The sequence below is a fragment of the Cervus canadensis genome, chromosome 1 (assembly GCF_019320065.1).
Source record: "Cervus canadensis isolate Bull #8, Minnesota chromosome 1, ASM1932006v1, whole genome shotgun sequence".
Classification (NCBI taxonomy): Eukaryota; Metazoa; Chordata; class Mammalia; order Artiodactyla; family Cervidae; genus Cervus; species Cervus canadensis.
Window position 1 is genome coordinate 75674210 of NC_057386.1, and position 13011 is coordinate 75687220.

The 13011-nt window shown below is 44.0% G+C and overlaps 1 protein-coding gene across 1 annotated transcript in view; it reads left to right on the plus strand.

Annotated features, from left to right (window-relative positions):
* TBC1D9 (TBC1 domain family member 9) overlaps positions 1-13011 on the plus strand; it is a 129354-nt gene that overhangs the window by 75685 nt on the left and 40658 nt on the right. Inside the window, exons 4-10 of the mRNA XM_043485786.1 lie at positions 58-286; positions 706-967; positions 2873-3080; positions 7970-8176; positions 9597-9767; positions 10392-10542; positions 12288-12502. Of these exons, the coding sequence (XP_043341721.1) occupies positions 58-286; positions 706-967; positions 2873-3080; positions 7970-8176; positions 9597-9767; positions 10392-10542; positions 12288-12502 (1443 nt within the window). The remainder of the gene's footprint in view (positions 1-57; positions 287-705; positions 968-2872; positions 3081-7969; positions 8177-9596; positions 9768-10391; positions 10543-12287; positions 12503-13011) is intronic.

Genomic DNA, 13011 nt, shown 5'->3' on the forward strand with positions numbered 1-13011 from the left:
GAAGCAGTTCTAGTCATAGTGATACAAGTTGTGCATTTGTGCTTTATCCCTTCTTAGGGCATCATTGCAGAGTATAACAAAATCAACGATGTGAAGGAAGATGACGACACAGAGAAGTTCAAGGAGGCCATCGTGAAGTTCCACCGGCTCTTTGGAATGCCGGAGGAGGAGAAGCTCGTCAACTATTACTCTTGCAGCTACTGGAAGGGGAAGGTCCCCCGACAGGGTTGGATGTACCTCAGTATTAATCACCTTTGCTTTTATTCTTTTCTGATGGGAAGGGAAGGTGAGTCCTAGAATTTCAGAGGGAAGCTTTTGAAAGTCTACTGAGGTTTTTGCCTTCCTGAATGTAAACTATATCCAAACATCAACAGTAGTAAATCTGTACTTGTAACTGATTTGTGATGACTTAACAGTTGAATTCAATCATTTTTGGCTCAGTTGCTGTAAACTACTTGATCGGGAGATAATAAAAATTGACCAAAGGTAAAATTCATTATACGGACTTAAATCTGTAATAATCATAACTCAGAATGTTTGTGGTCCAGATTTGTCTTTTGAAACTAACAAGCAGAATAATAATAAATATAAGCACATAAGCTCATAGGAGTTGCATGAAATTGGAGGGTGGTGGTGTGAGATTCCAGTATTTTGAAATGATTTTAAGGAGCCACATGTTGACCCAGCCTCGTTCTCTGTGCCCAGCCAAGCTGGTCATCCGGTGGGTGGACATCACTCAGCTCGAGAAGAACGCCACGCTGCTTCTACCCGATGTGATCAAAGTGAGCACAAGGTCCAGCGAGCATTTCTTCTCTGTATTCCTCAACATCAATGAGACCTTCAAGCTAATGGAGCAGCTCGCCAACATCGCCATGAGGCAACTCTTAGACAATGAGGGCTTTGAACAAGATCGATCCCTGCCCAAACTGAAAAAGAAATCTCCTAAGAAAGTGTCTGCCCTAAAACGGTAGGTGACAGAGACCTGAAGTCTTATGGACTTGAGAAACAAGAACCCATCTGTTCATTTATGAAAGTTAACCTTTTCCGAACAGCTTCCAGGGTTCAGAACACTTTTCTGGGTATAGATACAGAACTGAGAAAGACTGCCTAAAGCACTCACAGTTCAGTAAGTGAGGTGGACGTGACCAGCTCCAGCACTATAGGATGGGACCTCTTTTGGTGCTGAGAGCAGAACACCATGAGTACACACACAGGGAGATGGGCAGAGAAGCTGCTCAAAGCTGGGCTCTCAAAATTACTCAGTCAGAGTCAGTAGGATGGGTATTACTTTAGACATATTATTTCAGGCAGAGGGACAATATGATAAGGGAAACACAAGGGAAAAGAGGAGAGGAAGCTCGTCAACATTTATGGAAGGTGGCTGGGCATGAGATGAGGCTATGCTGCAGAGAAGCCCAGAAGTCTGGATGTGAGAGTGAAGGCCTAGAGAGAAGGCAAGGGGAAAATTGATGTTCTAACATGTGATGGTATGCATGGAATCACCCCTAACTGAGATGGGGATGAGGGAAGGGAGAGCATGTCCAAGGGATATGAGGATTCAGTTTTGATCACATTGAGTTGAGTTGCCTGCAGGGCGTCTAACTAGACATCAGTTCAGTGGGATAAATGGAATTGGCCATCATTGCTGTATAGCTGGTCGTTGAAACCCGACAAGAGGTCACTGCAATGAAAACGCCTTTGGTGATTTGAGACATGTTTTGATAGACTGACAAGAAGATGGGTTACTGTGGTGGGCGGAATGCACATGAAAGGCAAGGCAAGGGAATTAGGTCAGTACAGACTGCTTTTTCGAGAAATTCAATGGTAAAGTAGGGGGTTTGCTCTCTTTTAGAATGAAAACATTTGAACAGAAGGTAATATGAAGTAGGCAGGTGGGAAGAGTTTGTTGATGAGGGTAGCACAAGGACAGAAGGGAGCATGGAGATAAAACTAGAAGAAAATGAATAATTTAAAAAATGGCATCTTGGACTTCCCTGGCGGGCCAGTGGTTAGGACTCTGTGCTTCCAGTGCAGGGGGCTCGGGTTCAATCCCTGGTTGGGGAATTAAGATCCCAGATACCGAGCAAAGCGACAAAAAAAAAAAAAGATCTCACAGCATGCAGAAGGATGCTTGTGTGTGCTGATACCTCTCCCTTTGAAACAGGTAAAAGAAGAAGGAGGAGGTGAGGCTGGAGGTAGTTTTAGAGATAGAAGGGAGGGAACTGGAGGGCCTGTCTGCCTTGTGAAGCCAGAAACTGGATCATCAGGGGCTGAAGTAGCCTAAAAGCTTGAGCAAAGATGTTTAAATGATGAACAGGAAGAAGGAACTCATCAGAGAAAAGATCATGGTCACTGGAGGACCCAGCTGAGGTTAGACACTCTGGTTGTCCAGGAGGTGGGTTATTCCTGTGTTTCAGGCAGTTTTATTGTTTATTCAAGGTGACCACTGACAGCCTGCAGGTTCATGTGGCTTATGTTCATCCTCATTAGGTCATTCCTAAAAGATAAGGCCCCGAGAGTGGCTGTGGATGAGTGTAAATGTAGCCATCTCTTTAGAAATTACTGTGTTCTTTTAGAAAGAGAATTATTTCCTGTCCAGGCCTTGTTTTCCTAGATTCTTTGTTTTCCAAGATTCTTTGACAGTTACAGATACTGATTGTAAAATGACCACACAGGGGACCTAAATATATTAAAATGATTTCACTATGCTTTTGGGTCATCGTTGGAGTTAACTCCAGAAGAAAGCCAAGAAGGTAGAAAGAAGTCTGACAAGGTGGAAGGGAAAGATGGGCCGGGAAATCTCTGTGGCCACATCATTGAGAGGTACTCAAACTTTTCCTTTGTGGGGTGAGTCATTACTGTTGTTTTCCAGTGATCTGGACGCCAGGGCCAAGAGTGAGAGGTACCGTGCACTCTTCCGGCTGCCCAAAGATGAAAAATTAGATGGCCACACAGACTGCACCCTCTGGACTCCATTCAACAAAATGCACATTTTGGGGCAGATGTTTGTGTCCACAAACTATATCTGCTTCACCAGCAAGGAAGAGAACCTGTGTAGCCTCATTATCCCACTACGAGAGGTATGTGGCAGGTGGAAATGGGTGTCTTAAGGGTTTTATTGGTAATCCTTTTCTGTGTATCTTATCTTATCTTTCTGTGTATCATCACTGAGTTGGCTTTTAACCATGGGTGAGCGTTCATAATTCTTTGGTGGCATCTGCCACTCTTTGACGCGTTGTCATCACTGTGAGTAACCATGGGACCTGCGAGGTGTCTTACTCCAGAAGCAGACTGGTGTTTTATTCTTGTTCAGGTAAGGTGAGATCAACGGAGCAGGAGATGACTGTCCTTGAAAAGACACTGGTTATACTCATGGATTCCATCAGGGGCGCACGTCATGCTAGAGGGCCCACAGGGGGACAGCCCCAGGTGGGTCAGCAGACAGAGGAGCAGGGAAAGATGTGGACTGGAGTCTTTATTGTGATTTCCATGGGAAGAAACAGGTGAGACAGGATAAGCAGGCTTGGGGTTGGCAAGTTGAAAAATTCCAGCAGGCTATAGGGCAGAGGCCCTGTCCCTAATGGTCTGGTTCCTGGCCCTGGGGTGACAAGGGCAGGATGAATAGGGGCCCTGAGTGTGAGAGCAGGTGGAGGAGGTCGTTGGGGTTTGGATTGGTTGGTTTGCTTGTGAAAGGCCTTATAGGTAAGTCCTTTACTGTCTCCAGGAGTTGGGCAACTCTGGGTCAGCAAGGCCCCGGGATGTGAAAACATCAAATAGAGAAACTAGAAAGTGTAGTTACTACTCCTGGCCCACAGCCTGAGCATCTTGATCTTTAGAGAGGTGGTCTAGGTTGTGAATCAGAAAGTCAAGACCTGTCTAGTTTGTTGGTTCCCTCTGTTAGAACCAGTGGGACCACTGGCCGCAGTGGCCAGATCTGTATCTCTGCAAATTTTGGAGTCTGTATTTTAATAAAGTTCCAGGCTGATGCCCATGGACAGTGAAGACTGAGGAACATTATTATTGTACCTGGGTTGGAGGTGGGTTCTCTCGTGTCTTCACAGTGATAGGTTGTTCTGGTACTTGTGGAGAAGCCTTGCTGTTGGGGGTTGAGAAGAAATTCCAGGTTAGGATGTCCAGGGCTGGCAGATCCGCAGTTTCTAACCTGGCTGCATTCAGTCTGCTTTGGTCCTTTCCTAGAAATTAAGATGCTTAGCTTTGGCTATTTAATCACAGTTGAGCCTTTGTTAAGATTTCCTATGGCAAAGGGTTCAAGTTTCTCTTTGCCTTACTTTCTTTTTTTTAAAAAAATAATCATTTATGTAAGCAATTTTTTTTCTTGTTTGCATCATTATCACAGAAAATTATTAAAATACAGACAAATAGAAAGAAAACAAAACTCATCCCTAGTCCCACCATTCAAAAATGACCACTGTGAACATCCTGTTACATAGTTGTTCAGGCTTTCTATGCATTGCTGTGTATATGTCATTTATATTATTTAAGTATAAAGAAATAATGAATTTTATTTTTTTTTTATTTCTCTTAACAGTGAGTGTGCACTAAACTTATTTCCATATCATAAAATATTCTTTTATAACATTTAATGACTGCATATTATTCCATTACTGGATATGTAGAATTTATTTCTTCTTATTTAGGCTATCTTTGGTTGGACCTTTGCATTATTTTTCTTTCATTTTCTCCCAATCATATGTATAATTTTCCTTATAAATTCCTAGAAGTTTAATTGGTGGATTAAAATGAATGCAAAGTGTTAGGCAATGGAAAATCTAGTTTTCTTTCTTATAGGGTAAGTTCATTGGTATTATAACACATTTGGAGGCCAGGAATTACTGGGGGTGAATTCTGAGATGGATGGTTGATCAGTACTTACAATTGGCTCTGAAATGCATCTCATGACTTTTTCCAATAAACTTACCCTCTTTACCTTAGGGAGTTACTAAACTCTGTGTGTGGCGGTGGGGTTGGGGGTGTGGGTAATTGACATCACGTACTAGTTTCAGGTTACCATAGTAGTGATTTGATATTTGTGTATATTATATAATGATCACTATGATAAGTCCAGTTAACATCTCTCACCATTCATAGTATGCTATTAAAGTCTGCTATTAAAAATGTTCTTCATCAAGTACTATGAACAAAATAAAGCAGAGTGACCTGGACCCACTAGGGAAACCCATCCTGGGATTAAGAATATACTGAGTGTATCATTTATAAATCAGAGTGAGTCATCACTTTGTTTTTCCAAAGGTAACTGAGGAACAGAGGGGCTGGAGGCTGCCATCCCACATCTGCTCCCCTGTTCCCTTCCTCCTGGTTCAGTTCGGGGGCTCTGTGTACATTTTAGTGTGATCTACAATAGGATTGTGAGAGCTTGGAGGAGTTACTCCTAACTCCTTCCTCAGCCCATCTTGTGCTTACTAGTTTTCCCTAACAAGTCAGTGGGGCAGAGATAATTCAGGCATATTTCAGGATAAGTCAGAAGATGGGGGAAGATAGTATAGGTGGCATTTAGAAGAAAAGTATGTTGTGGTCGGAGGGTGCGGCTTGAAAGAAACCCCCAATGAGACAGCAGTGCCCTTTTTTACCCCAGTGAATCACTGAGCTATATTAATGGTAAATCCTAAACCTCAACTAATGGAAGAAGCAAAGGACTTGCATTTATTCCTACTCCAGGTTATATAATGACAAAAATGCACTAGGGCAGGGCTTCCACCCTCCGTCTGGGTCTGTTTGAGCAGAGAGTGATGTCTCCATGAACTGAGTTAAGCTGATTGATCAGTAGGAGCTTCAAGGAACCTTGCATCCTCCTTGGAACAGCTCCTTTTGGAACTGTGTAGACTAGGGATTGCCGTTGTATTTCATTTTTTATAAATAAGTGGAAATATTGACTGGAGATTATTAATATACATTCTGCATGCAGACTTAAGGTAGAGTAAATCGACACATGTTAAATGTTTACACAGTATCATGTTGCTGTAGATTTTAAAGAAAAGTCTGAACTAGCAGCAAGAGGATAAAGTGATGAGAGTCCTCATTAGCACGTCTAGATGTAGTCTCTCTTCTTTTTTTCAATTATAAATTACCTTGTAAATGTTCCATATGAAACACCAAGATTTGATTAGATTCAAGCTATCTTACAATTGTAGTTGGTGATGAAAATGTGCCTCATTGTGTAGAACATTCCGGTGAAGCTATTACCCTTTCCTGGAGGCGCAGAGTTTCAGGGGTAGAATTCTACTAGAACTCGTTTGTCAGTGAAAAATACATGCTAACCCATGGGAAGCTGCCTAGGGTTTCTGTAGGTGCTTTCTTGCTGTCTCTGTATTCATGATCCTGCTAGATACTAGACTTCCATGCAGATTTCATCACGAGCACATGGTACCTGTGTTTTAGGTACAGAACTTGAACCTTTCATCCTCTTGGTATCTTGTCATTAATTGCAGATGCCTGGTGACTAAAACAATCAGAAAAAATCTGTTGGGAGAAAAGGAGCTTTTATCCGTCTTTTAAAATAAGCATTGTTTAACATATGTCTGAAGTATCATGGGAAAATCCTTTTCTTGATAAAGAAGTTGGCTTCCCCCTCTCCCCCTGACCCCCACCAATTTCTCTAGCTTCCTTAGCTTTGGAGGAAAAAACTCTTAGGTACAACTCTACATATCTCAGAATATTCCTTGAAAAATGTATGACTATATATCTAACTTGTACATGTTTATAAAAGCTGAGAACAGAACTCAGGTCCTGCAGTTTTTCCCTTTATGGACCCCAGTAATACCTGTTTTACACTTGTCACCCTGCAACTTTTTAGGCAATTCCAATAGGTTGCTTAGCCTTGAAAGGGAGAAAGGTTTTTAAAGTTCTGCTCAGAGGAAATGTCTTTCACATGAAAATGCTGATGCAGAGGTTGAAGTTGAACCTGTCTAGACTGCTTACAGTGGAAATGAAGATGGGAAAGAAACTAAACTCTTAAGTACACAATCAGCGCTGCTGCAAATAAATCATTTATCTAGAGCCTGGCCTTGAGATTTTTCTTCCTAATGTGCTAACGAAAAGAGTTGTAGTGCATTTTTCTTAGTTTCCAGTTGATGAAAATCCTATTATAAACCAGCAAATATATGCCGTCATTTCAAAGCTGAAACACATGTCCCTTATTTTTGCTTTTCTCCTGATGTGGTAGACTTACTTTACTACACATACTAGTATGCACAAATGCACACACACACACAGTCAGCCCGTGCAGAAAGGGTTGCAATTAAGCTGTTTACGTCATGTCTGCTCAAAATCAAGCCTTTAAAACTTTGAAGTGGTAAGAGGTGAGGAATGCAAAGCCCTGGAGTCTAAACGAGACATTTGAAGGATTGGTGGTGTTTTAAAAGCCATGTCCACATTAAGCTAATAAAAGGACCCAGTATCGTGGGTTGTTTCTCTCTCTTAGAGATGAAGCACCAGCGAAGAGTCCTCCCTCTTAAAGTTCCATGAAATTTTAATGAAAGTCAAAGAATTTCTTCACAACAAGGTTTCTCAGCCTTGGCGCTGTTGACATCTTGGGCTGTGCTGTGTTGGGGTGGGCTGACTTGGGTCCTGTGCCCTGCAGGATGCTTAGCTTCATCCTTGACTTCCACCTGTGAGATGCCAGTGGTACCCTCCACTTGTGACTGCCAGAAGTGCCTCTAGATGTTGCCAAATGTCTCCTGGGTCTGGGATGGGGACTCACTCTCGATTTATAACTTCCAGCAAGATAATCCGGTTCCAGTTTCATTTGTTCTGAGCTGTTTTCTTTTATTGGGACAGCTTTCAGGAATCTCAACTTGCCTCAATAAAATATGGAAGTTCCTGCTGAGATGGAGTCCACTTCTTTCTCCAGTGCTCAGCATCTTCAGCGCTCAGAGGTTGCTGTCTGGTGATCCTTGGGCAGTAATGCTCTTGGTGGCCTGTTTCTTTCCAGGTGACGATTGTAGAAAAGGCAGACAGCTCCAGCGTGCTCCCCAGTCCTCTGTCCATCAGCACCAGGAACAGGATGACCTTTCTCTTTGCCAACTTGAAGGACAGAGACTTTCTGGTGCAGAGGATCTCTGACTTCCTGCAGCAGACGACCTCCAAAATATACTCAGACAAAGAATTCGCAGGAAGCTACAACAGTTCGGATGATGAGGTCGGTGGAAGGCATCCTATTTCTCTTCCCTGGAGAGTGTTCACCTCCTGGTCTGTTTTGTTTGATCTTGAAGCTTTGCAGCTGTGCTGAGATGAACCAGCTACTCTGATGTCCAGAGCAGACATCTCATTTACATCTCACGGTGTTTGTATTTAGGATCATAGAATTGGACATCTAATCTCACCCTCTTCTTTCATCACTGAAGGCGTTACGAAGTGATTTGTCCTGATTACATAGCAAGTGACTCTGGTCTAAGTGACTCTGTTGGGAATTACACAGAGGTCACCCAGTAAAGTCTCAAACCTGAAATACAACATCATTAGGATGATTTTATTATGATACAATATGAATTGTGTCCCTATTGAATTAGGCTCTGAACCCACAGCCAGGGAAACTGGGCCCTGAAAGATACATGATTAGCTCAAATGATGAAGCGACTTGCAGCGAAAATATGCTGTAAAGCTGGCGAGCTCCTGTTTACCTGCTCCAAGCTTCTGTGGGCATTTTTGACGCACCAGAAACTAGATAGATAGGAGGCGAGGGGGGCGGTCCCATCAGCAGTTGATTCAACCACGTCATGCTTTGCATGCATACTAATCAGAGAGATAAGTGTCCAACCAGTTTGTTGTAAAAATGAATCTAAAATACAGAGGAGGCATTTCCCTGGTAATCCAGTGGTTAAGACTCCATGCCGGGATTTCCCTGGTGGTCCAGTGGTTATGAATCTGCCTTGCAATGCAGGGGTTGCAGGTTCGATCCCTGGTTGGGGAACTAAGATCCCACATGCCACGGAGTAACTAAGCCTGAGTGCCACAACTACTGAGCCTTTCATGCCATAACTAGAGAGTTCAAGTGCTGCAACTAAAAGCTGACACAGCCAAATAAATGAATATTAAAAAAAAAAGACTCCATGCCTCCAATGAAGGGGATGCAGATTTGATCCCCGATTGGGAAACTTAAGGTCCTTCATGCTACGGACCACAGCCAAAAAATAAAACACAGAGGAAACCTATTGGACACATTGAAGCTCTGTGGCGTATGATCCCATCTAATTCTCACCAAAATGCTGACTTGCTGGCTTCCTCCTGCTACATCACCTAGCAAGACACCTCCTGGGAACCATGGGGAAGCTATTAGTGTCTGTCCAGAGGACAGTCAGGTGGCTCGGTGGTAAAGAACCTGCCTGTCAATGCAGGAGACACAGGAGACACGGGGTTTGGTCCCTGGGTCGGGAAAATGACAATCCACTCCAGTATTCTTGCCCGAAGAATCCCATGGACAGAGGAGCCTGGCGGGCTACAGTCCATGGGGTCTCCAAGAGTAGGACCCGACTGAGCACAGAAAGGTGGAGGAGAGGCTGTTGAAGAAGTAGATTCTGCAGCTCTCACCGTCCCCGCCTCTCGGTGCTCTGCCTTGGCAGGTGTATTCTCGGCCCAGCAGCCTCGTTTCCTCCAGTCCCCAGAGGAGCACCAGCTCCGATGCTGATGGCGAGCGCCAGTTCAACCTCAATGGCAACAGTGTCCCCACGGCCACGCAGACCCTGATGACCATGTATCGGCGGCGGTCTCCCGAGGAGTTCAACCCGAAATTGGTGAGTGCCGCCTCCTCTTGCCTGGAATTTTCTGTACTAGATCAGGAATGTTTTTTTAAAAATCTTTTAAAATAAACTCATCAATGTGTCACTGGACAGTTTCCTACAAGTGAAGGATATTTTTTTAAAAATACAAATGATATATAAATATAACATACAATGACATATTTATATGTCATCGGGTTTCAGAGTGGCTTCATTGTGAAAGGAGATAGGTCATGTACTTCTATATGCAGGTGACATTTTTTAGTTTTGTGTTTTAACTGTTGCTTAAGTAACCAACAAGTAAGTACATAATGTCTCAGCCACGTTTAACAAACATCCACTCCGTTTCACTTGGAGGTGTAGACATAAAGCTGTAAGTAACATTTGCATTCTCCTGACCCACCTCAGGGAAGTGGCATTCTGACTCCAGGCCAGAAAGTTTCATGGCAGATCCAATACTCTGATATATGGGTCAGGTCACAGAAGGTCTTCAGAAAATATGAGTTCTTTGTTCTCATGAATTCTGTCCAGAACTTACCAGCTCCATTCTCCAGGGAAAATGTTCTGACTTTCCGTCAAACTTGTCCTGAGCATTCTCGAACTACTTTGGGTGTAATGATGCTACATCATCCCTTTCAGGCCAAAGAGTTTTTGAAAGAGCAAGCCTGGAAGATTCACTTTGCGGAGTACGGGCAAGGGATCTGCATGTACCGCACGGAAAAGACCCGGGAGCTGGTGCTGAAGGGTGTCCCTGAGAGCATGCGTGGGGAGCTCTGGCTGCTGCTGTCTGGTACGGTGGGGCTGGAGTGGGAGCACTCCTCCGAGTGTGCGGAGCCCCGGGGCTGCCCTCAGCCTTCCATCATGCATCAGGGCTATTTCAAATACGCAACCCCCAATTCAACCCAGGGGTCTAATTTCTAATCAGTGAAGTGCAAATCAGTTTACCCTGTCATTACATATGTGTGTGTCTGTATATGTGCATGTGTGCTGAGTCGCTTCAGTTGTGTCTGACTTTTTGCAACTTCATGGACTGTAGCCTGCTAGGCTCTTCTGTCCATGGGATTCTCCAGGCAGGAATACGGAGTTTTGGGTTGCCATTTCCTACTCCAGGGGATCTTCTGGACCCAGAGATCAAAGCCAAGTCTACTGTAATGGCAGGTGGAGTCTTAAAACACTATGCCATCTGGGAAGCCCATGTGTATATGTACACATATTTAACATATAAATACCTATTTAATTATATAATATGTACATACATATGTGTGTATTTTTATATGTATGTATTTGTATGTATGTATATGTGTGTGTGTACATAAACCTTATACTTAAATAAATTATATTTAACTAGATTCATAGTTAAGTGCTTGCATCCAGGGTTTGTCGGTCTTTAAGAATCATAACATGCAGATATGTCAAAGCAGGGGTTCTCACCCACCTCTGCATCCTCCTGCCCAGCACCAAGGAGCTCCCTTCCACAGCAGTGGCTCCTCACTGCCAGGAACATGGTCCCTGCCCCCTGCAATTCTGAAAGTCCCTCTTCATCCTTCCTCCTACTCTTCAATATGGCTCTTTGTGAGCCCTTCATAATTTCAGTTTTTAAACTTGTTTTGAGAGACAAAGCATCCCTTTTCAAGTGAAATCATAAGGAAAACCCGATAAAATGCAAGCAAGGCTGCTTGGTTGGAGAACTGAGACGGCTGAGGCTTCTGCTTGGCTTTCTCTGCCCACTTCCCTGTTCTTCTCTGAGCAGCCCCTTTGGGTTGTCTGTGGAACACAGTTTCTAGGTTGGAAGCCTCTACCTTAGGGAGGATTTTTTGTTTGTGTGTGTGTAGGGAGGTTTTTAAAAAATTCATTGTTTTTTTTTTAATTGAAGTATAGTTTTACAGTACCGTTAATTTCAGATGTATAGCATACCCACCCATTGCCTTTAATTCTGATGATTTTGCCTTATAGGTTATTACAAGATATTGACTATAATGCCCTATGCTATACAGTAAATCCTTGTTACTTCTCTGTCGTCTGACTGGTTAATCCCATACTGTAGTTTGTCCCTCTCCTGTCCTCTTCCCTGCTTTGGTAACCATAAATTTGTCGTCTGTGTCTGTGAGTCTATTTCTGTTCTCTGTCTACAGTCATTTGTACTATTGTTTAGGCTTCACATATAAGTGATATCATAGAGTGTGTGTGTTTGAGAGAGAGAGAGAGAGAGAGAATCGCTCAGTCGTGTTTGACTCTGCAATCCCATAGAGTGTAGCTCACCAGGCTCCTCCGTCCATGGGGCTCTCCAGGCAGGAATACTGGAGTGGGCAGCCATTCGCTCCTCCAGGGGATCATAGAGTACAGGGAAGTTTTTAAGCCACTGGCTTCCAGTGGAGCGGGAAGAGGGAAGGGGGCCGGGAGTGAAGTTACAGTCTGGCTGAGGCTGTGACACGGGTCCTCACAGGAGGAAGGGGAAGGCTGGGTCAGGCACTCACAATTACAGACCAAGGCCCGGGCTCCCACCTTCTGATGCTGGGTCCGTTTGGTGTCTCCCAGGTGCCATCAATGAGAAGGCCACCCACCCCGGCTACTATGAGGACCTCGTGGAGAAGTCCATGGGGAAGTACAACCTCGCCACGGAGGAGATTGAGAGGGACCTGCACCGCTCGCTTCCAGAACACCCCGCTTTCCAGAACGAAATGGGCATCGCGGCTCTGAGGAGAGTCTTGACTGCTTATGCTTTTCGAAATCCTAACATAGGGTATTGCCAGGTGAATGTCACAGATGGGTAAGACTTAAAAAAAAAAAAATGTTTTCTGCCAGCTGGTAAGTAACAAGAAAGGCTTTATGGGGGACTTCCCTGGTGGTCCAGTGGCTAAGATTCCATGCTCCCAGGGGGCCCGGGTTCGATCCCTGGTCAGGGAACTAGATCCTGTATGCTGTCGCTAAGACCCGGTGCAGCCAAATGAATAAATAAATATTTCCTTAAAAAGAAGAAACGCTTTATGGTTAAGAGAGCAATTGCTGCACCAGGGTCTCTTGACCTTGGTATTGTTGGCATTGTGGACTGAATAATTCTTTGTGTGGGGCTGTCCTGTGCTTTGGGGAATGTTTAGTTAACATTCCTGCTTAATAACATGTTTAATAGCATCTTCTCACGAAATGCCAGTGCTCCCCACTTGTGACAACTAAATGTTTTTAGACCTTGTCAGATGTCCTCTGGGAAGCACGGTCTCCCAGAGCAGAGAAATACCGCCCTGAGCAGAGGAGCCAAGGGATG